The sequence below is a fragment of the Xiphophorus hellerii genome, chromosome 18 (assembly GCF_003331165.1).
Source record: "Xiphophorus hellerii strain 12219 chromosome 18, Xiphophorus_hellerii-4.1, whole genome shotgun sequence".
In the NCBI taxonomy this organism is placed as follows: domain Eukaryota; kingdom Metazoa; phylum Chordata; class Actinopteri; order Cyprinodontiformes; family Poeciliidae; genus Xiphophorus; species Xiphophorus hellerii.
The window spans coordinates 23,359,509-23,385,484 of NC_045689.1; the positions used below are offsets into that span (position 1 = coordinate 23,359,509).

General features: G+C 38.7%; 1 protein-coding gene across 8 annotated transcripts in view; it reads left to right on the forward strand.

The window, feature by feature from the left end:
* Nucleotides 1–25,976, forward strand: part of dock10 (dedicator of cytokinesis 10) — a 71,984-nt gene that overhangs the window by 25,641 nt on the left and 20,367 nt on the right. For 6 of the 8 annotated variants that reach the window (XM_032545169.1, XM_032545171.1, XM_032545167.1 and 3 more), the window contains exons 2-32: nt 5,047–5,166; nt 8,785–8,874; nt 9,724–9,806; nt 12,097–12,169; nt 12,369–12,515; nt 12,829–12,963; nt 13,313–13,502; nt 14,240–14,325; nt 16,384–16,467; nt 16,603–16,761; nt 16,945–17,193; nt 17,271–17,393; nt 17,671–17,753; nt 17,837–17,959; nt 18,050–18,129; nt 18,203–18,390; nt 18,559–18,624; nt 18,754–18,846; nt 18,948–19,071; nt 19,161–19,282; nt 19,412–19,495; nt 20,858–20,950; nt 21,146–21,264; nt 21,461–21,530; nt 22,303–22,416; nt 22,561–22,632; nt 22,730–22,876; nt 24,631–24,714; nt 24,814–24,910; nt 25,066–25,098; nt 25,665–25,843. In XM_032545169.1, the coding sequence (XP_032401060.1) occupies nt 5,047–5,166; nt 8,785–8,874; nt 9,724–9,806; nt 12,097–12,169; nt 12,369–12,515; nt 12,829–12,963; nt 13,313–13,502; nt 14,240–14,325; nt 16,384–16,467; nt 16,603–16,761; nt 16,945–17,193; nt 17,271–17,393; nt 17,671–17,753; nt 17,837–17,959; nt 18,050–18,129; nt 18,203–18,390; nt 18,559–18,624; nt 18,754–18,846; nt 18,948–19,071; nt 19,161–19,282; nt 19,412–19,495; nt 20,858–20,950; nt 21,146–21,264; nt 21,461–21,530; nt 22,303–22,416; nt 22,561–22,632; nt 22,730–22,876; nt 24,631–24,714; nt 24,814–24,910; nt 25,066–25,098; nt 25,665–25,843 (3,510 nt within the window). Of the gene's footprint in view, nt 1–1,990; nt 2,187–5,046; nt 5,167–8,784; nt 8,875–9,723; nt 9,807–12,096; nt 12,170–12,368; nt 12,516–12,828; nt 12,964–13,312; nt 13,503–14,239; nt 14,326–16,383; nt 16,468–16,602; nt 16,762–16,944; nt 17,194–17,270; nt 17,394–17,670; nt 17,754–17,836; nt 17,960–18,049; nt 18,130–18,202; nt 18,391–18,558; nt 18,625–18,753; nt 18,847–18,947; nt 19,072–19,160; nt 19,283–19,411; nt 19,496–20,857; nt 20,951–21,145; nt 21,265–21,460; nt 21,531–22,302; nt 22,417–22,560; nt 22,633–22,729; nt 22,877–24,630; nt 24,715–24,813; nt 24,911–25,065; nt 25,099–25,664; nt 25,844–25,976 lie in introns of those variants that run through there. The other 2 variants (XM_032545170.1, XM_032545168.1) reach the window with 2 other exon arrangements.

A 25,976-nucleotide genomic window follows, 5' to 3' on the forward strand; every position in this document is an offset into this window, starting at 1 on the left:
TTTTCTCTTCTAATTTCGGACAGACTGCTTTGCTCCCAGCTATCCTTGTCAATAGTCACGCTGTGAGCCGACAGTCTGCTGCTCTGTTCGTGTCCTCCATGCAGCTGGAGCTTAGCATCAACCACACCCACCCTGCCTCACCCCTGCTGGGAGGGAGGAAGGGACACAGAGGGGAGACGGGACGGAGGAGAGAGGATAAAAGGGGATGTTTAACAGGGTGAGAACAAGGGAACGGGGTGGAGATAGAGAGAGGTATCAAAGAGAGAGAAAAAAAATTGAAGGCTGTTGAGGATGTTTGATGAAATGTGGGAGCTGCTGAGGAGAAGCAGAGGTGGGTGGAGCCAGCTGGGAGGGAGCAGTGGAAAGGATGGAGTGAAGGGAAGAGCGGCTGCAGATACTGAATAGAAGTCACTGACTGAATTGATGAGAGAAGAGCTTTAAAAGACGAGGCTTATGAAACAGATTCCACAAGGGTTTCACTTAATAAATATATATTTTTTCGCTGTTATCATTTCCCCAGTTGACAAACATATAGTTCAACTTTCTCATCTTGAATGGATGTGACTCGGGTTGGTACAGGCTGAAAATGCAGCACACCTCACATTTAATGGTAAAGATGCATTAAAACACGTGAAATATATTGACCTTCTCTTGTGTTGTCATGTAATCTTACATTTAAAAGTTTGATCCAGCTCTCCATCTGTCAGCTGGCGGGGTTTATTAATCTCTCTTACCATCCTCCTCACATTTCAAGTTGCTGCACTGACTGTAGATACGGCAAGTTTAGGTTTAATTTTGCTTTAATTTTCTTCTGGCTGCTAATTTATTTCTTTAGCTCTTCAAGTTATATGATTGCACTATGTATAATGCTACTCCATTGCCCTCTTGATACACGAGGGGAATAAAAGTCTGGGAGAACCCTACTTCCCGACAATAAGGTGCAAAAGTTGCGAGCAGAGCTGTTATGGGATTTGTTCCTATTTCTATTTTGTGTTGCTTGACCAAATGATCTGCGTCTGTTTCCCTACTGTCCTGAAAAGCATCCATCGATCCTTTACCTATATGCACTAAATCCACGACGGGTCATGGGGACGCTTGTTTCCAATAACCTGTTAGTGGGTGAGAGTCCACTCGCAAAAGGTCACCAGTTCATGACAGGGCCTCATAGAAAGAGAATGGACAGACAACCATACACATCAAGCTTATATTTCTTTTAGTTATTGTTATTTTCTGCATTTAAGATTATATTACATTGGACCAAGGAAAGCTGATGCTTGTAAATCTGACAGATGAGCCTCATCAGAACTCATAGTCTTACTGAACTTGACTGTAGCTCTGAATATAATCTAAATGCACTCAGATGATGGTGTCCTCTACAGACTGTGCTCTGGCCACCTCCCTACACGGTCTGAAAATAAATACATGAGCATTTGTTGTATCATCAAAAGTTGTTTCCTCTTGTATATGTCTCTGTTCTGCTCAGTGTAGGGAAGTGGGTGCTGGTCTCAGAGCAGCCAAACATGAGACAAGCATTATGCTGGCTGCCGTAAATTATGATATCTAGCTCATGTGCAATATATATGCTTTTTATTATTTTCACGAGCGCTCGTGCATGTGCTGATGTTTATTTTTGGCTCACAGTTGCTGTGACAATATTGCTTCGTGCAGGAAGGTGGTAGTTTGTGGGCGTGTTTGTTTCTGTGTTGTTGCGAACACCAAGAAAATGTTAAACACCAAATGAGATCATCAGTGCCGCAGTTAGTATAACTTTTAGACTAAAGCCTCTATTTTCTTTTTTAACTCTGTGGCTAATTTATTTAAAAACACCGGCTAACACACTTAAGTTTAAAAAGCGATTTGTAGAATCTCTACAATCTGATTGGTTAATGTCTCGCTCAATGGGGACTTTCTTGCGATCTGTGTGTGTGTGTGCGGAGTGTCTGTTGGACAATCACACATCCACTTCCCCTCCATCCACGTGTGTTGAGGCAAGCTCACACTGAGAGTTAGTTCTGCTTCTGAAAGAGCACATGCCCACAATGTGCGTGTCGTATAGCTTTTCTTGACTTCAGGTTCTGGAGATGGTTCTCTGAAGGCAGCCGGCAATGAGTTTCAGGAGCAAAATCACGTTCAGGAGGAAAATAAAATCCAAACGAGCACGGGCGGATTTCAACCGGCTCAGCATTGTATGTATCTATGTTTTTTTTTTTCTACTTCTTGTAGCATTCTTCCTTATTTTAGATGGAATGACTCACTATTCCAGCCTGGTAGTTGATCAGCAATTAGTTATAGATCATGTCAGTCATATTTTTTTGTGGTTTACACACATTTAGTGAGTGTACTATTTGATTAAAAATCTAGGACCACAATACTAAGCTTGGTTTGTACAGAAACCTACAAGTAGTCCTCTTGCTTTTCTTCGGAAGACATGCTTGTACCAGTCAATTCAGCTCGACAATAAACTGCAATTCTTAAATAATCTCCAGTTTTTGAGAAGAGAAATCTAGACTTTTCCCTGAAACATTTCCTGACATGTCACATGAGTGCCACTGAAGTCATTAAGAACAAATAAAATCCTCACACCTCAACTACACAGCTGCTTCTTGCTTTTAGATATAATCTAATTGCTTTTTTATTCCTATAGAGATCATTTTAATTAACAGTTGTCATTATTTTAGAAAGGTTAAAGGTCTTCAATAATTGGCAACATTGAGTATATTAGGCTAAAGTACCAACAGTTTTCATAGATTAACAAAGTTCAACAAACAAACAGAAATGAGGAACAAAATCCCCAGCGATAACTGTAAGGGATCACTGTTTGTTTGTTTTTTCTTTGATAGTAAATAAAGTAGGTTGAACTTCCTTCCTTGTTAAAAACACAAACTATCTTAGGGGCAGAAGTCGTTTTCATCCATGGTCACATTTTTGCAGAGAACTAAAACTGTATTTCCATCATTCTGTTGCCATCTGTTTCACTTTTTGTGCCAGAGACGGCCGTGAAAACAGCCAGGCTGTTAAACTTACTGTGAAGCCCGGGCTACAGTATAGATGTGAACTGAACTAGCTATCTTAACTTCCTCTGGGTTTCTGACCACAACCTGCTGCACCTCTCACTTTGCTGTTGTTGCTGCAGGGCTGCCGCTCTCTGAATGACAGAAGTTGCTGTCCGCTGCTGTAAACATGCCTAAAATGCTGTTTTATTTTGTCATGTCACAAGTCCTGGTTGGCGGCTTACACTTTATTTGTGAGAAGATTGATTTGACCTGTAAAAGTAGCAGAAACTGTTGAGTGGCTGGTTCCTTAATGTTGTGTGATTCAATGCCTTAGCCCACTATAATATCAGGAACTGTTATTATTTATTTAGTGGGAGAAAAACATAATTACTTTGACTGGAAGATAAAGGAAGCTGTCTAATGCGCCAATTTATTGATCTCATTTGCTTTTAAGCTTCACACTTTTCAGTGGGGTGTTTCAAAAGCTGAGCTATAGCAGCAGCTCCACTTCCTCTGCAACTTATTTAGGTTCCTGTGATGTCATGGTAAAACACCTAAAATGAACATAATGTTCATGGCTATTTGCCATGTTCGCACACACACATTTCTGCTTGAATCCGGCTGGTGTATGTACCTGAAATATCCAAATAACATCATGAATTTGGTTTGAACAGAAAAAGAAATGTTTTTTGTAAATATGTTGAGAGGTTTGCTTAACAGGATATTGAATTTTGTTCCCAAGTGGAGACATTTAGTCAGTTCAGCCATGACGGTGTTAAACACTTCACAATTTATTAATGGATTCTCTTTTGATTATGCCATGCAAAATCAGGAAGCGAAGAGTAAATATAAAGAATGCATTGCTTGACTGAAGAGTTTGCAAGGTTTTGTAAAACATCTTTCTACCCTGATTAAACATTGTCACTTGGTCATCACTGGACATAATGGCCTTCAAAATACAAGTGCATTGCACTTAGTAGCTAGTTCCATCCCTGTCTATGCAGTTGCTTGTGTTGGTGATATGGCACATGCTAACTTTAAAATGATGATAATTATGATTTACTGTAATGATCTGTTGGTTATTATATATATGTTTTACAATACGTTCCATTTCCTATGGCGCTTTGTCACATTGTATTACATTGGTTAGTGCCTTACAACAGTAATACACCCTTGAACCTTTTCAAACTTTTTTTTTGTACTCGATGAAAGTCTTATATGATAGACCAGCACAAAGTAGTGCATTATTGTGAAAACAAAGACACTGTGTATTAGGTTGTTTTTTTTCCCCTGAAAAAAATAAAATAAAACAAAATCTGAAAAGTTTGGCACATATTTGTATCAAGCTGAGCTGAGTGTTTGTAAGACCACTTTTTGCTGCAATCACTGCTGCAAGTCTTTTGAGGTATATCTCTGTTTTTCTTTGCAAAAGACCTCAATTGCACTCGGATTGGGTAGAGAGTGTTTGTAAGCAAGATTTTTTTTTTGAGTCTGGCCACAGTTTTATTAATGATTGGTCTTTAACTGGGCCATTCTGACACATAAATAAACTTTGAGTTAAACCGTCTCTTGTAGCTCTGGCTGTATGCTTAGGGTTGCTGTCCTTTCAGATTCTTTTGCAGCCTCTCACAGGTGTGGCCTGTATCTACCTGCTTCCACTTTACCTTGATGCTGCCCATACCAGTCGGCTGCTCTGAAATTACTTATGGGCATCGGAGCGTAGAGGTCCCAGCAAAAATGCGTTATATACTTTTTATATATTTGCATTTGTAAAAGTTGTTGAAAAACATTTTTCTCCCTTTTCACAATTACGTGGTATGATGCACAAAATTATGACGAAATACTTTATTGTATCCTTCATTCATTCAAGTTATGTTAAAATAACATGCTGCTCTATCATCTATTCCATTGCACTGCATTGCACCATGCGACACAGGATTGCTTCAGATTGGATAGTTATATGGTATCTTGTAAGACACTGTATTTTATAGTGTTCAGATCCAACACACATCCAAAATTTAATTTTGCCCCTTTCCTTTTTCTCCATTTGCAGCAGGAGAAGCCGAAGCTGATCGATCCTCTTGACTATGAGGCTGTCATCTCTGAACTTTGGGAGGAGCTGAAGGAGGACCCGCTCACAGAGCTGCTCCTCTTCCCCGACAATGATTTCTCGGTAAGTGAAAGTTTTCAGTGGTTTGTGCCGTTGTGGAGAAATCAGTCTATACGTTCATAGCTGCATTCAGGCTTTATAGAGTCATTGACATATAAGGCAACAAGAAACCTTTCTGTTGCGTCTGACCTTTTTAGAATGACGATTTGGTGTTAGAAAATAATTGGGTTTGTTATTGGACATTTGTCAAAGCGTTTCATCTGAACCCCGGCTAGTTTAACACAGCATTTCCCGACAACATAGCCGCAAAAAAGTCTTGGCTGATCGAGTGAGTCGGTTGTTGAGTTGGAGCTCCTGGAAGAATTTAGGTCTGCTTCATAAAAAGTTATTTACTTATTTAAAATTAGCATTAAATATTGCTAGGAATTGGCAGGACGTATTGCTTGTTTATAGTAATGAAACCAAAAGATTGTAAATGAAATTGACCATGATAGACTTATTATTAAAAGGCACTGTGTGTTACTTTCCAGCTCATTATGGAAGCCAATCATTTACACACACTAATCATGCATATAGAGGCTCACAGTCTTTTCAGTCACTCAATAGCTCATTCTCTTAGACTCTCCTTAGCTCTTTGTTCATTAGCACCTTCATTACTATGCTAATGCTTTGTTGCAGATGTGCATCCACTGCACAATAAAATGGCCTCGTTGTGTGTTTCAGGGATCCATTTGCTTTTGACCCCAGTACTGAAGCTTTTTTCTTTTTTTTTATGGCTTTGCTGGTTGCCAGCTTCATTTGGCAGCAAAGCAATCTTCTCTGATTTTTATGTCTGCAGTGTGCTGTCAATGTTCTTTCTTATAAGTCAAAGCAGCTTGCCAGAGTATTAATCAAGGAGAAGGTATTTACTAGCTCTGCTCTTTTGCTAAATCATTGGAGAAATAAAAATTGTTGCCAGCTGACTGAACAGCATCTAAATCAAAGTCTGAATGTTGGTGCTGATAGGGTTTTATTCCTTTTTCTGCATTCGGGGCTTGTAAAAATGTATCAAAGCAATTTAATCTGGTTATTGACGTCTGTTTGAAATTTGATGTTTAGTTTATGGACAAGGAAATAGAATTTTTATAATTAAATTTGTGCAATTTATTAGTTAAATGCATTCGATTTTTGGTCTGAGCTCATAAACTTATTGAACAATCTTTTGATGAAGTTTTTGAAGGATCTGAGGAGATTTGTGGCCATTTTCCTGTCTCCATTTTTTTTGTGTTTGAGGTGTAGCCATAAAACACATCAAAAGGTGTTTCTTAACTCCAGTGTTCTAAATTAACTTTTCAGAACCTATGACATTATTATCTGGGCTCTCACAAAATGTTTAAATATATATAAATATATCTTAGTGGATGCAAGCTCATACATTTGATAAAAAGAAGAATCATATTTCAGGATCAAATGCTTGTCATGCAGAGTAAAACCTTTGAAAACATTTTGTCTCATGCAGACCCTTAAAAAAAAGTGTAAATTTTTTAGCCATGAGGCATATTTGTTATCAAATACTCACCATCTTGGTTAAAATGTAACTTAACCAAGATGGTGTTAGACTAAACAACATTTTGAATTGTCGGCTTGTAACACTAATTGTCTGTTTGTGGTTGTAGCGGATGATTCACATTGGTTTGATGTTCACCCAAAACATCCACTGACCATAAAAAATGAAATCAGGTCTCTGTGATCTCGACCCAGTGTCTTGTAAAAAGCTGTATGAGGCACATTCATGGACATAATTTGGGCTACTCAGGATTAAAAGTCTGAACCATAGTTGTCTAAAGGACCACCAGCGCTATGAAGGTGGCGCCTCCCACAATGGCTGCAGCCTCAAGCACCTGTTTTTGGATGGGCTGAATGGAAATGAAGTTCTGTGGTGCTTCATCTGTACAATGATAATAAAGACATTCTGATTAAAATGTGTAAATCTATCAAAAAAAAAAAAAAAATTTAAAAAAGGATTCTGGGTATTTGTTTCATCTGCAGTGGTGTCTGTAGAAAACCCGATAGAGGAAGATTCTTAAGACAACTGTCTTGGTGTCAAAATATTAGAGCGTGACCGTTTTAGTTTTTGATTCTAAAGTGTTGGCTGCAGGTGTCAAACTTGATTTCTGCATTTAAAACTTTTCTCACCTTTCCCCCAACCGGTGTTTGGCAGTTATTTTCAGTTTCCAAAAAATAGCATGTCATCAAACACGTTCTGTACTGATTTAGCCACTGTAAAATCTGCACTTTTAATTCAGTTTTTGAATGTGCTGCATACGTCAAGAAGCACCAAATGTCAACGCTAAAAACTATGAGAAACTAAAACAAGACAAAAGAAAACAAGAATAAAATCAAGAAATAGACATACAGTAGCTTTGTATTAATTTTTTATGGTATGAATAACCATTAGTAAAAGTACAAAGATTTCACTGTATTTACAAAAAAAAACTTACAAAATGATTTAATTGCTTTTATATTAAATGCAAACATAGTTAAAAAGCTAAATAAAAAGCTTGTTAAATGCCCACTAAATTTTGCAGAAGTGTTCAAGTGGATTTTAAAAAGAGTATCCCACCTAGTCAGTTGTTTTGTATAGAGTAACACCAGTCTAACAAGCTCATACCATCTGGTTAAGTAATTTTGTTGTTTGTTCTGATTTGGAGTCTGCTGCTTAACCAACATGTTGCTTGCATCTTACTAACTGTGTCTTTAAAACATGGCCTGATAAAGGTTGGTGCTTCTTTAGTTTCCAGGCCATGGTTTTCTGCATGTGTAATTGGAAATATCAGCTACAATTAAGGCCAAAGCACATTCACACCCCTGGCAGATTTAGCTATAAGTATTTTTTTTCATTATTATTATTTTACCAACACTCTTGTCCAGTCTACAAGACATGTTCACGCTTAAGAATGGTACAGCCAAAGTTATACTTGAATCTGATATGCAACAGCTAAAGATTAGGGTGATGACAAGGAGGCCTTCCAATGACAAGGGCTTGGACCTCATCACCAGAGATTAGTTACAGAAACAGTGAAAACATGCAAAAGCAGTCTCAATACATTCTTCTATCACTCATTTCTATTAAGGATAAAAATAATTATGGATTTTTTTTTTTTGAAAATGTAAATAAAAACATATCTAAGCTGTGCCTGTAAAATTCATTCATAAATCCCACTATCTTTAATAAAGGAACCTGTGGTATGTTTCTTGTTTTTTTATGTATGTATTTATTTATTTAGTTTCGCTTTTATGTGTTATCAGATTTGGTCAAAATAAGAATTGGCAGGTTAGACCTTTAACACAAATCCATGCCATTAAAATGAGACTTACTCCAACAATTAAGTCAATCTATGTAGAATTTGAAGGGAAAAAAATTACAGGTCTAACTTTAACTACACCTTCAATCAATCAAGTTCTCTAAACAGGTGGGGTTTTAGTCTTGATTTATAGGAACTTGTTGTTTCAGCTTTTTTGCAGCTGAAACGCTGTTTTGCATACAAGCCTTCTGGTTGTATGCGACACTACAGCATCTCTTTTTTTAAAGATCCATTAGTAAATTCTTAAACAATGTTTGAGAATGAACTAATTTAAGCAAATATTTGAAGTATCTCTCAATTTGGTAATCAACCGTCATCGACCCATTTATTTTTGCAGGTATCCACGGTGCCTCAAGAGAGACGAACTCTCAATTCAACAGTCCCTGAAGGGGCAGAACTCCAGGCTGAGTGTCTGCTGGTCAGACAAGTAAGATGCTTTTACTGTTTTATGCCTATTGATTTATTGCTTTACTTAGTGTCTGTTTTTAAACTCAATTGTTTTACTTTGGTTTTTGTCTCCTCGTAATTGTTCAGCTCCTTGTTTGACAGTGCTTTATTGCTATTACTGTGCGAGAGCCTTTCACTGAATTCAATGTGGTTTGAAGGGGAAAAGAAAAATCGGTTGGTGGTCGACTGTCAGTTTAACCTACACTAATTTTACAATTTCCTGGTGCAAAAGGCAAAGTTCTTTTGTGTTTCTGCGACGAACTAGCGGTGATGTACATGAAATGGGGTTCAGCTTGGAATAATACCTGAGATATCAGATAGGTACAGCTCAATGGAGCATAATGTTTCTGACCATATTTTTTTAATGTGCACACTTTCTTATGGTTACATTTGAAACTAGTAACCGTTGGGTTACTAGTTTTTGTATCCTTGGCAACAAATTATTTATGTCGATGTGTATAAATGGATTAAAGGGAAATGTGAAACTTTGTTGACCAAACAAGCAGGATGTGAAACTTCCCTGCAGCCTCTGTGACTTCCAGTGTACTGCACAAACCGTCTGAAAGTAGTCATTTAACCAGTCAAGCAATCTCTGGCAAGCTAAAGATATCTCTGGTGACGGAATCTAAATTTAGTTCCCCTGCATGAATTTAAATATTCTAATGATAAAGGATTTAAAAATTTTTTTTTTTGCTTTAGAGTCAGTTCATCTACCCTGTCTTTCTGACCTGTGAATATGTTTTTACCTGCTTTTCATCCACATTTTACACAGACTTGATCTTATTAAAAGAAAAAAAAGTTAATATTTCTTTCTCACCCTCTTTTTCAGGCCTGCAAATATTATAAATCTGAGCTAAATGTGGTCCAGTTCAAGTATGACGACTATGCTGGAGACTATCGCTTGCTGCCAAGGTAGTAACATGTTTTCCTTTGATTATGTAACATTTCTTTGTATATTAATATTAAAAAAAAGCATTTTTTGTGAATTATGAAGAGTGAGTTACTAAGTATGCACATATGGAGCTCTATAATTTGAGTAAGCTCAGCTTCCTGCTTAACTGAGAACGTTGCAGCTGGTTGGTGTACAGAAAGTTATGAAATGACTACTGTTAAATTTTTTTTGTATTATGCTATGCCATGCTTTTATGTTTTTGTTTGCAGAGTGTTTGTGTTTATTACACATGTTAAAAGTTTTCTCTCTTTCCAGTTCAGTTGAATTGCATATAAAAATAGGACTCTTACTACCACTATTCTTTATGTGTGTTTGGTGCTGACATGAACATGGGGAAGGTGAATTTTGTGTCTGCTCAACCATTTTTGTGTCAATTTGACAATTATGAAACATTATCCTGATGAAAGATCAAACAAGTAGCCATTTCTGGTTTTCCATCTGGAAAACCAGATTTCTATTCAATTTCTAAGGGGTTGTGATACGATGTAGCCACTCAAACAAGGTTCTCTGGGCCTTTGGGAGAGAAACATCATCACATATCCTACCATCCACAACGGTGAACATGCGCTTTTCCGCATAGGCCTATGTATCCTTTATTTCATGCCAAATCTCTCTTTTTTTGTTTATTTGCTCAAACTTAGCCTCGTTTGACCAAATTCCCGTAGTGCTTGGCAAACTCCACTTGTTACATTTCAGATGGGTGGACAGAAAAGTATTTTCCTGAGCAACACGCCCAAACAAGCAGTCAGGATGTAGATAATGTCTAGTGTTTGTCATGGAGTCTTGATGACAGAAGATATACTTGCCTCCTTAACGAGCCTGACTTATTAAAGTTTCAGTTTAACTTTAAGCTGTAGACATGGGTAAGTTAGATAAGTAATTATTTTCTTGCAGTGAGTGTCAGCACATATATCTGCCTTACTTGACTTACATTTTTCTCCTCCTCTTTCTATTTAGAAGATTAAGAGAAATGGGACTTTGTGTCATGCCATATTTATACCCCAAGAAAACAGAAGTCATGATTTTCCAATTAAAGGCAGCTAAACACTCTGGTCAACATAAAAAGTAAAGCAGCATATACGTAATATGATTATTATATTTATTCTACTGGAATCAATAAATTAATACAGTTATTTTACTCACCTTCTCAGATTGAAGGTGGAATTTTTAACATTTAACACTGGAGAAAATGCTCCCACTCTAAAGGATGAATTCTTTTACAGACACTTCACACCACCAATAATTATTGAGGGGACTGTCTCTTTTGTTTTGTTTTACATTAGCAGCCATCTTGAATTTTCCAAGGACCTTACATTTCTTCTACTATCCCATTCTTCTGATGCCAATCATTCTGTTAGATATGGATTGAATAATGTAGTTTCTGCTCTGAATCAGTCTGTCAGTCAGTTAACTTTAGCTTAGTGAGTCCCAGGGAGGCTGACCCAGAAAAAGCCCTTCGGCCACAGGAATGTCCCTCTTCTGTCCCCTGGGTTGCCACTATATTCTTTCAGCCAGTTCACACGACCTCTGATATGACATTGTGGATGAACCATCAAATAAAACAGAGGCATAAAGACAAGTTAGAGTACAACACTTGCAGAGCTGTAGTCCCCAAAGTGCTGTCATTTAAAACGTAGGACACACAAATTGTAGTGTTTGTTCAATTTACATGTAAACGTGTTGTTTGCTTCCGGATTTATGGAACAATCTGAAGTGAAATATGCTCTAAAAACCAAATGACAATGAGGAAATATAGCTTGTTGTCACTGCCGTGGTTTGAGTGAAGAGGCTTCCATGTTTTCCATCCAGCAGCAGTCTTCCCATGTCGGTGGTCAGCCCACAGTCGCCACAATTCATCTAAACGTAGTCCAACAAGATGTTTTCCCGGACAGCTTTTACTGCCTTTAGACCTTTTGTAGAGGTTGGCTCCAGGGCCGTCCTCCACAGACTCCAACCTTTCAGTCTGCCCCTCACAGCACACACACACACACACACACAAAAACATTTCATTCCATCGCTCACACACAAAGACATGTCCTCCTGTAAAAATTAGTGGAGCGGGATCCAGTGAGGGCTACTTATTGTTGACTCCTGGCAGAGATCGATGGAGCGGAGGCAGCCACACACGGTTGTTTGCACTCCTCCCAATTGAGAGCAATAATCCAACGCAACAAATGATTTTTTTCCCCTTCTATCAGAACAAAGATGTACTGATTCAACTACTTGTTTGGTTTTCCATTTCCTTTCAAGAAAACTGTACAAACCGGAGAAGCTGCCATCCCATTCTTTTGAGATTGACTATGAAGATGTGGACAAAGATGAGGTTTGTAATCACCTTTTTGTTTTTTTTTTTCTGGTAGAGTTAAAACTTTGCACACTGCTTACATCTTGGTCGTTTTTCATTATTTCTTTTACCACTATGTCTCTTGTGTTTTGTAAAAAGATCCTGGTTTAGTGTCTAGAAGCTGAGTTTCAATTGAAAAGAGATTATTCATTTATAACTGATTGTGTTTTTTCTACAGGACACCACATCTCTGTCCTCATCCAAAGGAGGAGGCGGTGGAGGTGGTGGAGGAGGTGGAGGCGGAGGGGGAATTGGTGTGTTTCGGTCGGGCTGGCTTTATAAAGGAAACTTCAACAGCACAGTTAACAACAGCATCACTGTCCGAGTGAGGAGAAATGCATTGTCTTGTTCCGCTTTTGCACACCGGCTTATCGCCACACTTTTTCTTTCTTTGCCCAAGAAAATGCTGTTGTTTGACGTTGACCTTTGCTTCAGTATATATCTACACAAGCTGAGAAAAGTTTCCCAAATAATAAAAAGGATTAATTATAAACGTGTGCTTACATTATTATTTAAAATGCACACTATTGCATATCTGGCTTTGGTTTAATTTTATGTTCTGGATTCTTATTTGTTTTACGTATAAAATATGAATTTCTTAATTGCTCTTGTGAAACGTATTTTTTGTTTTTGTGCAGTCATTTAAGCGGAGATACTTCCAGCTCACTCAGCTCACAGATAACTCCTACATCATGAACTTCTACAAGGATGAAAAGATCTCTAAGGAACCCAAAGGCTGTATCTTCCTTGACTCATGCACGGGTGTTGTACAGGTAGGTTTCACTAAATTCATGATTGCTTCACAGTGTTTGCCACATGCATTTTACTGTGCACTTTATTTTGTAGGCAGCCATCATGCTTCACCAGGCCAGCTCAGTTATTGCTTGTCTGGTCTCAAGACCACAAAATACCACCACAGATTTTCAACTAACATGTTAGGTTTCAGATGCAAACACCTGGTACAATATAAAAGTCTGGTTAGTTGCCCTACTGGAAAAACTCAGCTTTACGATTAATTGCATATCACAAAAACACCAGGTTCTCTGATTTTCAAAAACGGTGAGAAACCTTCGATGAAGGAGCTGAATGAGTAATTAATTTACTTATCTTCGTTCCTCAAAGAACAACCGTCTGAGGAAGCACGCGTTCGAGCTGAAGATGAACGAGGTGACGTACTTCGTGCTGGCCGCGGAGAGCGAGCAGGACATGGAGGAGTGGATCAGCACGTTGACTCGCATTTTGCAGATAAGTCCCCCCGATGGGCCGGCTCCCGATCGCAAGAGTCTGGAACTCACCACAGAAAAACCGCAGGGTGAGACGTGATTGTATTCTGGAACACAAAATTCACCGTTACCGTGAGAAATTTGTTTCTTTGATTGCATCAATTGTACAAATCCCCTGGGAGAAGTAATGATTCTCCTAGTTGAGCTAAGTATTGTCTATCATCATGATGTTGCTGTAATGGGGAATTTGTTTTGAAGGGTTTGGAGTTTTTGTTTTTCAATTTCAGGAAATGAAACCTGACAGTGACTCCACCCTTTATTTAGTAGTTGTCTAAAAACCTCTTGGACCCGCTACATTGTAGGCCCACAGCCTCTAACTGAACATAACAGCCTGTCAGACTCTTTAAACCAGTGAAAAGTGAAGGAATGATGTAATGGCTTCAGGCTGCATGGCTCTGTGGTCTGCTGGCATGCCTCTAAATCAGGCTGTGGGTGTGTGGTGACCTATCATTAATGAGCCAGCATGCCTTTTTGGAAGAATAGCTCCAGGCAACATGAGAGGTATATTTCTGCGGAGGCCCGCTTGCGTTATTACCCATAAACGGTTCAAATGGTGTCATATTTTATACCTAATTGGATATATGTCTGCTGGCTCAGGTAACGGAGTGTTTAATTTACTGCAGAACCTGTTTTAGAAAACATTTCATGGCCTCGTATTTACGTAATATGAACCGCTTGCGTAAACATTCCCATCCGATTGATGACGGCAGTCATCGCTTATGGACAGACTCCAGGGAGTCCTCATTGTGTTTTCTTCTCTCTGCAGACGTGTTTGACATGTCACTGAGTGACAGTTGTTTGCAGGAAAACGAAGAAACCACAGAGAACGGCATCCATCCAGATCTGGCAAAGGTTGGTTCCACTTATGGCTGCCTCTTACAAGTAGTCCCACAGCTCTGCTGTTCCAGCACAGACTTCAATCTATTCAGCTTCAAAGATGCATTTAACTACTGCTGTTCTTGTTACAGGGTACATTGCATAGCAGAAAATAAGTAATCTAAAAACATTTAAAACATTATACACTGACTTTTAAAAGTTGTATAGAAACTTTTATTCTTTAATGAGTTTTCTTACACCAGCACTGGTTATCTCGTCTTCCTGGACATTCTGGGGATGGCATCAATTATTTTATGATGATCTCCAATCTTCCTTGTCATATAGTATTATGCTCAGAATATTTTAATTTTAAAAATGGGCCTGAAGAGGCAAATTACAGCACATAATGTCTGATGTAAGTAATATGTTTATTTTCTTTCCCCATGGCAACAAAGAGCACAAATTGAGGGTTTAGAATCTGTTTCCGGCCACTAGACTTATTTAAGCTGTGGAAAACCGTTTTCCAGAGTTAAGCTAAAGCATATCTGGTTCAAAGCATATGATTAGTGTGGCCTCTTCTCTGCCTCTTCTTCACAATATTTACCCAATTTTCAATATGGACCTGTAGGCCCCGTGATTTACCTTAAATTGTGAGAGGTTTGGTGAATTTACCAAAATAAGCACTGTATCCCAATTATAATCAGAGCTGAAGTGTCTCATATTTTATTAGAACTAATGGAGATTAAACCGTTGCATGATGGTTGTAAGAAATAAACTCATCGGCTGCTTTTGCATTAGGGAACCTGAAAAGTTTGAGTACTTGTTTTGAAGAAAATGAGTGAGCTGCAATTATGTAAGAAATTACTTTTAGGAAGAGTGTACTTAACATACAATTGCTCAAAGGAAGCTATTTTTTTATCTATATAAAAAAAATTCTGAAAGTGGATAAGACTTAATGTATGTCAAAACTGAAAGATTCTGTCCAAGCCAGAAGGTGAGTTACTGGATGTTATCGGGGATATTAAAAGAGAAAACTGCAAGGATTCCAGTGCTTCATTACCTCAGACCAAACCTTTGTCTTGGGTTACTGGATGAATTATCGGTACATCAATAGATAAAAGAAGAGAATAACCTACTAAGAAGGCGACATAAATGCACTGAACAGAAATTAGCTCTGTCACCAGCCACAAGGAGTGGAACTCAAGGCCTCTCTGGTTAGCAACCAGTAGTTTAAGGAATGCGTACTTGCTGCCCAGTAATAAAAACAGAAGTTGGACCGTGCCAGTCCACCCTTTGTATAATAACCAGGGGCATTTTCTCTGCCACACATAAGAAGACATTTTGGAATTTTAAAGAATTTAGTATAGAAGATAAATAGTTTACCAAATAACACCAATTGTAGTTGTAATAAAAGATTGTAAATGTAATTTAAATTATAAAAGACAAAACCTTGCTTCCAATTGCAGTTTCATTCATTTTGGTTTAACATAGCACCAACTCAAAATAAATGTCTTCTCAAGGTACTCTACAAGATAAATTGAGGCAAATAATATACAGAAGTAAATAATCAAGGTAGTCCAACCTTGCAAACAAATAAAAAAAAACATATGTCCTACCCAATTTTGTCCTAGTTATATTACAATGGAGCCAAGCACAGTTTCATCATGCCAGGCAATTGGTAAAAAGTCTTCTATCTACAGTAATCCAAAACATTGCTTTGGGTCTCCTACTGTGGTGGAGCAATCCCTCATATGGGATTATGTCTTCCAGCACACTATACCTGGAGCAGCATAACTGCAGAGATAGCACAGGATAACCTATAATGGCTAACTGTCAGCTTTATCAAAAAGCGAACTCCAGTATATCTCAATTATATACTGGAGTTTGATCATTTTGAGGATTTCTATGTAAGACTGGTATTTTTTTTATTCTGGATTTAACAAATTAACAAGAATCAACTGATGAGGAGCTAGAATTGAACAAATGCGACGTGTTCCTTTAATTATCATCAGGTCTTTTGCTGCAGCATTTCAGATTTACTAGTGTAGTACTCTCACACACTCTGATGTTTTTCTACTGTCCACCTCTTTGCAGTATATTTCAGAGACAGATGATGGAATACGTTCTGTCAGAAGAGAAAGCCGATTGAATCTGTTTTCCCTTGATCCCGACACACCTGTAAGATTTTTTTTTCTTTTTCACTTTTATGCTGTTTTTTTTTAAACCCTCACTTGTTTTATTCTGAGCAGTTTGCGTCTGTGCTCACAGCTACCCATTTTCTTTCACAAAGTAAAAGTGTTTATCCAACTGCAGGTTCTGAGGAGCCCACGGACTGAACACTCTTTGTCGGATGGTGTGCCGGTGCGTCCGTTTGAGGAGAAGCTTGGCAGAAGATTCATGATAACTTGCAAATCCCTGAATCTGATGCTGCAAGGCTGCATCACCGAAAGTGAAACTGGGCCAGTCACAAATGTGAGGATAGGATTTGTTGACATTTACTTTTTTTCTCCAAATGTTATTTTAACTAGGGTGACTAAATAAGGCATTTGATGATTATTGTTTTTTTTCTCCTGGTTAAGTAAATAAAAAAATGCAGCGGTTTTAAAAAAAATAACTGTAAATGTGCAGACGCTGACAGGTTGAAATCTCCTCCAGATTGAACCCTTCTTCGTGTCGCTGGCTCTGCTGGACGTACGAGAAGGAAGAAAAGTTTCCGCGGACTTCCACGTAGACCTAAATCACGAAGCTGTGCGTCAGATGCTCGGAGGAAGCGCCAACAGGCCGGTGGGTTCCGGTTCGGGGCTGGGAGCTCAGGAAAATGGCCTGTCCTCTCCTGCTGAGAGGAAGCCAGGTGATTGTCACCTCAGCCCGGAGTTGGAGCAATGGCTTTGCTTCCCCCAACAGGTACAAGTTTTTTCCTGTTGCTCCTTTTACCCCGTAGAATGAGTGTAGCAGTCAACTGTTTCATGGTTTACTTGCAGGCCATTTTCTCAGTTACCAACCCCCACACCGACATTGTGATGGTGGCAAGAGTGGAAAAGGTGCTGATGGGAAACATTGCTTCTGGGACTGAACCCTACATCAAAAATACAGACTCAAGCAAGGTCAGTTGTGTATTTACACTGTTCAAATATTAGATTTTTTTAAGTTTTTATCGGAGATGTTCCCTTTTCCTTCTCCCGTTTTCAGCAGTCCATGTTTCAGACTGCTAAGCTAATCAGCAGACATTGAATCAGCTACCTTAGGTTTTGCATCTAACAACCCCCTGATTTAGCCTGTTAAATATTAGGTTCAATCTAGGGCTGACCACAAAAATTTAAGCTGTTACATCTTACTAAAGTGCCCACTCATCCACTTTTTTTTTGCTTTTAATCTGAACAGACTGTGCAGAAGACTTTGAAAACCAACAAGCAGTTTTGCAGCAAGCTAGGGAAGTACCGAATGCCATTCGCCTGGTCCGTCAGGTGAGTAATGGCTCACTGAAAAATGTTTCTTCATAGTTGCTATCAGTGAGTTTATGATTTATGTTCCATTTCGTCTTTATTAGGCCGGTGTTTAAAGACAGCCATGGCGGGCTGGACCGCGAGTCCCGTTTCTCACCTCTTTTCAAACAAGAGAGCAATAAGATTTCCACTGATGACCTGATAAAGTTGGTTTCTGAATACAGGAGGTGAGATAACTTGAACGCGAAAAGAAAGCAACCTGCTTATCTTCAAGATAAGAAGCAGAGTTATCACCTCTGTCTTTTTTTCCTCTGCAGAGCTGAGAAGACCAGTAAACTGCAGACAGTCCCCGGGACCCTGGACATAGCAATAGAAAATGCTCCAATGGAGCATCCCAGTATGTATCCCAGTATTTCTCCACTCTCCGCTTTTGTCAAGTCTCTGCTCTAACCCGAAACCTTGTCTTTCAGATTGCGTGACGTCCTCATATGTTCCGGTGAGGCCTTTTGAAGAGCTGAGCAAACACCAGCCCACTGTTGAGATGGAGGAGTTTGTACAGGACACCACCAAGTTCACCCAACCGCACCGTGTCTACAGAAACCACATCTATGTCTACCCAAAACACCTCAAGTACGACAGCCAGAAGAGTTTTGCCAAGGTGGGTTTTGTTGAGCTAAATCCTGACTTAAAGTCTGTAAAAACAGGATGCAAGTTAAATGTTAAATTACTTCCAATAATCCTCCTGGTATGCATATTTCTAATGCCCTTTTTATTGTGCGGTTTATGTGTTCACTCATTAGCATTACAATGGTCCTATTGTCTGCAGGCTCGTAACCTTGCAGTCTACGTAGAGTTTCGCAGTTCAGACGAAGAAGTTGCCAAACCATTAAAGGTAGAACATTATCCCTCTTAAAAATAATATATTAAATAAAAAAAGCCTGATGGGATTTTTATTGGAATTATGTGATTCATTTGTTGCCCAAAATAAGTTTTCTCCAACATGGGGGGGTTTCTATTTTAGTGCATCTATGGCAAGCCTGGAGGACCAGTCTTTACTACAGCGGCCTGCTCCACCGTCCTACATCACTCTCAGAACCCTGACTTCTACGATGAGGTCAGCTGGAACAGGAGATGTCGGGAGTTGGCTCTTAAGGGATGATCTTGAAGAGGGTTGCATCTTTCCACCACTCATTACTAACATTTCCATCTCCGCAGGTGAAGATTGAACTTCCTATTCAGCTTCATGAAAAGCACCATCTACTTTTCTCATTTTACCATGTCACATGCGACATCAACGCGAAGACAAGCTCAAAAAGGAAAGAGGCCTTAGAGACCCCAGGTGAGAGTGTGCTAAAGTCTGAGTCAGGTTATGGGATAACGTTGGTTCGATCTCACGCATTAAAAAAAAATATATGTCCTATTTGTCAGTGGGGTATTCTTGGCTGCCTATACTGAAAGAAGGTCGAGTGTCATCTCAGGAGTTCAACATTCCTGTCTCCTGCAACCTGCCTCCTGGATACCTTGCCATCAAAGAAGCCAGCAACACCAAGGTAAGAGTAACAGATGGATGTTAAGAAGATTAGATGATTACAACAAAGGATTTTGCAAAGAAAGGCACATAAAGGGATTTGAAGTTTCTAGAGTTCACAACTCGAGCTGTTTTTATTTCCTCTTACCAGAATGGAGCTGACGTGAAATGGGTTGATGGAGGAAAAGCGATCTTCAAAGTGTCCACCAATGTCATTTCAACTGTATACACTCAGGTAAAACAGTGAACTGTGTTTTGAGTATCTGCTTATTTTCAAACCTTACACCTTGTTCACACGTTGCAAGACCAATAAGAACATGCAAATGACAAGCAGGGACTTCTAACGCAGTATTTTACCAACCCCTTGGTGAAATAGACTTTCTTGAAATATCTGCTTATTATTGCAAGTCCTCTAATTTATTAGCACAGTGATACCGCCTTCATACTTTTATACATGTTCCTTTGATATTTATGATGTACGAAAGCGACGCTGGAGGCTTTGCCTTTCTACACAATCTGATCTGATCTCCAGACAAATTACAGGCTGCGGTGGGTTTTTTGAATATTTTTTAAAAACTCCTCTGAATGAGAGACTCCATGTATGCCACTAAGAGGTGTTACTGCTATTGAACTTCACTAGAGGCTATGCAAAGGTTGCAACACAATAATAACATTACTTAAACTCATTCTATGCCATGCAAATGCTCTGACTGCAGTAATGAAGATTCACTCAGTCTGACATCCCAGTTGCTAAGAGTGACTAATATGGCGGGGCAGTCGACTTTATTTCAGATTATAACAGCTCATACATAGTTAACCACTTGGGGTCAGTCTAAAGTTTTGAACTTTAAACCCCAGATAGGTGGTCATTACCGAAAAGAATCAGTAAGCGAAGATGACGTCATAAGAAAATTAACGTATTTTAAATTTAATACCCTTTTTCATAATACATAAATAATATATGTAAGAAGGAGCATAATAAATAATTCCCACACTCCTCATATGTGGCAAGACTGACAAATTTGCTTAATTTCTTTATATTTGAAACCCAGGTAGAAAGCATTTTTAAATTGATCAAAATATCTTCCAGGATAAGAAAGCGTGACCACAGCTTTAGAATCCAGCTTATGTGTGACAAAAGCTTTCATAAAATGGGAGTCGTGTCTTGTTATGCAAAGTATGCAAAAACTCTCATATGTGCAAACCATGTAAAGTTAATATAAATGCATATTTCTGTGTATATGTTTCTATTCAGTTTTGAAACTAAAGCCTGTTGGGCGATCGGCAGAAGAATCTCTTTACGGGGCCTAGATTAGGATAACTTAATTTAATCAGCAAAATGTACAACTAATTTCTAAAAAAAAATCTCACATCAGCGCATGCTGATAAAAGTTATTTTATGGACAAAATAAATGTACAACAAAACATTTTCTGTTGCTTTTGAAGTTGAACAATTGACCTCAGGTAGGTAAGGTGATTTACATAGTGCTACGAAACTATATCTGAGGTTTTGCGTTCTTTTTAAAAGAAAGGAGCACGCTAAGTAATGTTTCAGCTGCTTGCTGCTGCTTTTTATGAACCCGTCTCTGTTTGCCAGGACCCCCACCTGAACCGTTTCTTCCAGCAGTGCCAGAAGAGAGAGCTGGACCTCTCTCAGCCTCCTACCTCCAACTTTCTCAACTGCCTGAAGGTCAGAGGAAAGCCAGCACAATCTGCTCTTATTTCAAAAAGCTGTAACTGACACAGAAACTAAGCACATTGGCCTATAACTCCTACTTTTAATGAATACGACTGCAAATCAGAATTTATTTTTTTAAGCCTCTTTTTAATTTATTTTTATTATCTCGCTTATTTATTTTATTTTTTACTCCTTATACATCTCCAGGGCCTCCTCAGCATGGAGAGAATCCCAGTGATTGTTCGGTTTTTGCCTGTTCTTTTCAACCAGCTGTTCAAGGTTCTGACTCAGAATGACAATGATGAGGTCACTACTGCCACCACCAGGTAAACAATGGCGCTGCAGGGCCATTGTGCATGTTGAAGGCATTGGTGTTGATTTAGTTAATAGCTGAAAAGCTTGCAGTACCAATAACAATTAAAACAAATCGTCCTTTGTTCTTGTGTATTTTATAGATAGGAAAGTTATTATATGCCTTCGTTAAAAGAAAATAACATCTTTGTTGTTTCTTTGTGTCTGCAGAGTGCTGGTTCATATTGTTGGCAAGTGTCATGAAGAAAACCTGGATCATTACCTGCAGTCTTACATTAAGGTAAAGTGTAAGAGATGAGTGTGTGTGTTATGTGACTTTCTGGGAAATTAGGAAAGTTTGTTTTTGTACCCGTGTTGTTAGTCATTTTGAGGAAGATTACACAATGCTTTTAAAAGCTCTTGATGAAATAAAGAAGAGAAAGATCCACAGATCTGCACACTCAGCCCTCTCAGCGAGAAACACGAAACAATTTATTTTTTTATTTAGTGAAAAATAAGAGAGAAAATTAGACAAAAGAGATGGAAAAAACTCTCAAGACCCACTTCATGTTGGCCACAGAGCAGGAAAGCTGCAGAGTCTGAAGAGGCAACAGCAGAGAGGGAGTGCTGGGAGGGACGAGGAGATGACCAATAGAGCTAATGAAACTGAGGTTGCCATAGTAACAGACTGGCATGATGAAGTGGTGTCCAATTTAAACTGCTGAGTGAGTCTGTGAGAGGTTATAATGATTATACCGGTTTTCCTTTTTTTCTAGATTCCCTTCCTATGTAAAATGGATAAAAACAATATTTAATTGCCCTTTTAAATATTTAAAATTTGATTTATTCTTTGTCAAATATGATCATGTTGTATTTAAACTGTTTCATTATGACATAGCTTTCTAGTTAATATCTCAGCCTATTCCAAATGTCTGTGAACAACAACATACTCTTTATTAAATTGTCTAAAATTCAATTACTACAGCATGAGTTGTTTTTTTTTTTTGCAAGACTCTGCTGCCCTTCTGGAAGTATACCTGTAACTTGAGTTTTTAATCTTGATATTTTTTCAGTATGTGTTTAAATCAGAAGATCATGGCTTTCGGACGGTTCATGAAGAGCTGGCCAAAGGGATGACCTTTGACCTGAAGAGCAATGAGCATGCAGCAGTCAGGAATGTCCTCAAGGTTTGTCTCCACTCACTAGGCCAGATATATTTGTATTAATTTAAAAAAAAAATAGTTCCTTGGTTGTTGTTTACACAAATATTTTGTAAATATTCCGAAAAGCTGTAGCCTTACATTACATATTTGGCATTTCCATGGTTTCAGTTCTCCTGGTTCTTCTTTGACCTCATTGTCAAGTCCATGGCTCATCATTTGGTCGACTCTGAAAAACTAAAGGTAAATTGTCACTGAAATAAAAAAAATTGCTAATTAGTTAATCAACAGAGATATAATTACATATTCAGGTTCATCTGATCATTTGCTGTATCCACAGCTTCCGAGGCCTCAGCGTTTCCCCTCGTCCTACCTGAGCCGCGTGGAGACGCTGGTGGAGACGGTGTCCGAACACATTTTTTGGAAGTATAAAGATCTGTTGGAGGAAACCCGCAGTGCCAACTCAGCTGTGGCATCTTTTGTCAAGGTGAGCCCAAACTGTGGAGAAAATTGCTGCATACAGCACTGCTCTGAATACTTTAGAGCTTTATGGTTTTGGAGCAGTCAGTCAGTGACTTGCGGTCAGGGTAGGCAGCATGGAAAAATAATATATAATGATAAAATCATTTATATTGCTATTTTCACCCTGTGGTTTGTACTATGAAGTATTTATTTTTCATTAAGCTTAGCCGATTTTGATTATTTTTTTCTTCAAAATTGCTTTTAATTAATTAATTTCCCATTCAAATGCTGGGAAGCGAAGCGGGTGAGGCAGCAGCGAGCTGAGCTGAGCCTGGGATTGATCAACCTCTGGCTAACTACACTGGCTGCCATTTTATGGGAGCATGTTCCTCCTGTCTGTACGTCGCCAATAAAATGGTTAAAAAACACTTAATATATAAACCTATTTTCCATAATTTAGCTTATGTATATAACGTACAGTGTTTTTTGCCACCAACTGTGTGTGTCACGAGTTTCATGTGCTGAGAAGCGATCAGAAACAGATGAGGTGAGGCAGGCAGTTCTCCTGCCTGATGGCAGGGGGCGCTCATGATCCCAGACTAGGGTGACTCATGATTCCACAACTGCAGAGTAAGAGACAGTAACAGCGAGCTAGCAATACAGAAAAGTCAAATGCAGCGATATATTTATAGTTTTCTCCTCGTACCACAGCAATCACTTATTAATAATCGTAAAATAAACATTAAGCCTAAAACCATATTACTGCAACAGACTGAATGTTCTGCTTTTTGTGTGGGAAATATTTGAGTGGTTTTTTTTTTTGTTTCGAGTCTGCTCGCAGTTGTGCTGATACAGAGAGCGAGAAAGAAGAGGTTTTGAGTTGTACTTTAACGTGTTTTCCCTTTGCTGTGGAGCACAGCACGAAATTAATAATATCTACATGTCCAAGTTTGATTGAATTAACGAAATTATTCTACGGCGGCAGCGCGGCTATGGACGACATGTTGATAGTGTTTTTGCCCCCCAGCTTTGTCCGCATGCGCGAAATTTCCTTATGTAAACAATAACATGCTGGGGGTCAATATTTGTATATCTGATTATGATTAAGTCAGTGCCTCACTAGCTATGAACCTCACCGCACGTCACTGCAGTCGGTGTATAATTTAATCATCCTCACTAGTAGTGCACTGTAAAGTTTTACCCTGTGGATACCGATTAAGCAGGTTCCTATTTCACTTTAGTATAAAGAGCTATATGAACAAAGCTGAAAATATTTTTTCTCTACCCATTTTGTTGTAATGGTCAATAATTATTTCTTTAAGGAAGGAGGAACTACATAGCACACACTAATTACTGTGAAACCGGGTCTTACTATTATTTTAATGTCTCCATCTGAATCTTCTAGAAAACTTAGCTCCTTATTTTAACTTTAAGGTTTTCCATAGGCTGCCAACATTTCTGAATCCAGCGTGTTTCATGGTATAAGCAAACATGGCTGATCATCTTTTCTAAGTAACAGCGTCCCCACTAAGAGTCTTGATCTCAGCATGACCTCGTTGTGCTTAGAATGGTAGCCTTACTGTTAGAGAAAAATCACATTTTTGAGCTTGTGACTGGCTTGCCACTAATCACTGCCAATGAAGCTGAAAAGGGTCTGATTCCGGTCACCAGCCGATTCCTTGGTGCATCTCTGTTCCTTACATATCAAATTCCCTTAATGTGATGCATATTATCTTCGACCTAATTGAGTTTTTGATGTGACTGTCTTTGTGTTTGCAGCGCTGTTTTACACTGATGGACAGAGGCTTCACATTTAAGCTGATAAGCAACTACATAAATATGATCACTGCTACAGACAGCAAGGTAACAAAAACTCTTGTAAACACAAATATTATAAGCGTGGAGATAACTCGTATCTACTATAAGTTAAGACATTTTCTCATTTTTCTGTGCGATTGACAGGTTCTCTGCGAGCTAAAATTTGAGTTCCTGAGGGAGGTGTGCAACCATGAGCACTATATTCCTCTCAGTCTGCCTCTCCCTTCTGCTCGCATCACTGGTAAGATTCCCTGCAGCTCACAGCCGCTTCTTGTTTATGTGGTTAAAGCCATTCACCGAGTAGTTCTCATTTTCACTTATTTATGCATATTAACATTAAGTCCATCTGTCCTTCTCTTTGTGCCATTTTCCTGTCGTTTTATTTGACCATGTCAGATCATGTATCCCCAGAGCCGCAAAGCACTCATGGTAAATATTTCCATTCAGTCCATTTTATACTGTTGTCTGTCCTGTTTGTCTTCCCATCATTTTTTGTTCAGCGGATATAAAGCACACAATATATATTTTCACTAGAAATAGTTGCACTGTTCAGACATACACACGTTATGTACTGGAGGTGCTTATTTCAAATGGTTTATGTTATGCACATTCTTTATGTGGAAAGTTGTCTGTTGCTTTATTCTTTTTTTATTCTAATGTTTAATAGCAGAACTTGCACATGATCTTATTTACATTAAATTTCTGTCTATCTGATAATCTCTAAAAAATAAATCAGATTTAACACTGAAACAGTCACTCAGTGCTTTTCTCAGTTTCTTTTCCAAAAGTATTTCTTTGGTGAATTACTTGTTAATAATGTTTGGAAGTGATGCTGCTCTTACTTAGATACAGTTTTGGGCAACTCTGCTTTCCTCTAAATAATGTGAGCAGCAGACTTCATACTGTAAAGAAGTTCTCAAACTAACTGAGCCTAATCAAACATCGTCACAAGCTTTTTGCAACTCAGCTAATTTCTAATTTCTATCTTGATTTAGTTGCAGTGCCTGAGTACAACCTGACTGGAGAGTTCTGCAGGAAGCACTTCCTCACCGGGCTACTGCTCCGAGAACTGGGTTTGGCTCTCCAGGACGAGCAGGACCTGAGGCATCTAGCCTTGGCCACGCTAAAGACTTTGATGGCCAAACACTCTTTGGATTCACGCTATGCCACCAAGGTAGATGCGTTTGCTTGGATGAAAACTCAAAAGGCATAAAAATGACTCATGACCACACAGCAGAAATCGTTCAATTGTGACTCATCCGTAGAAGAACACACACACACACTGACGTGATTCTTCATGGCAGCTG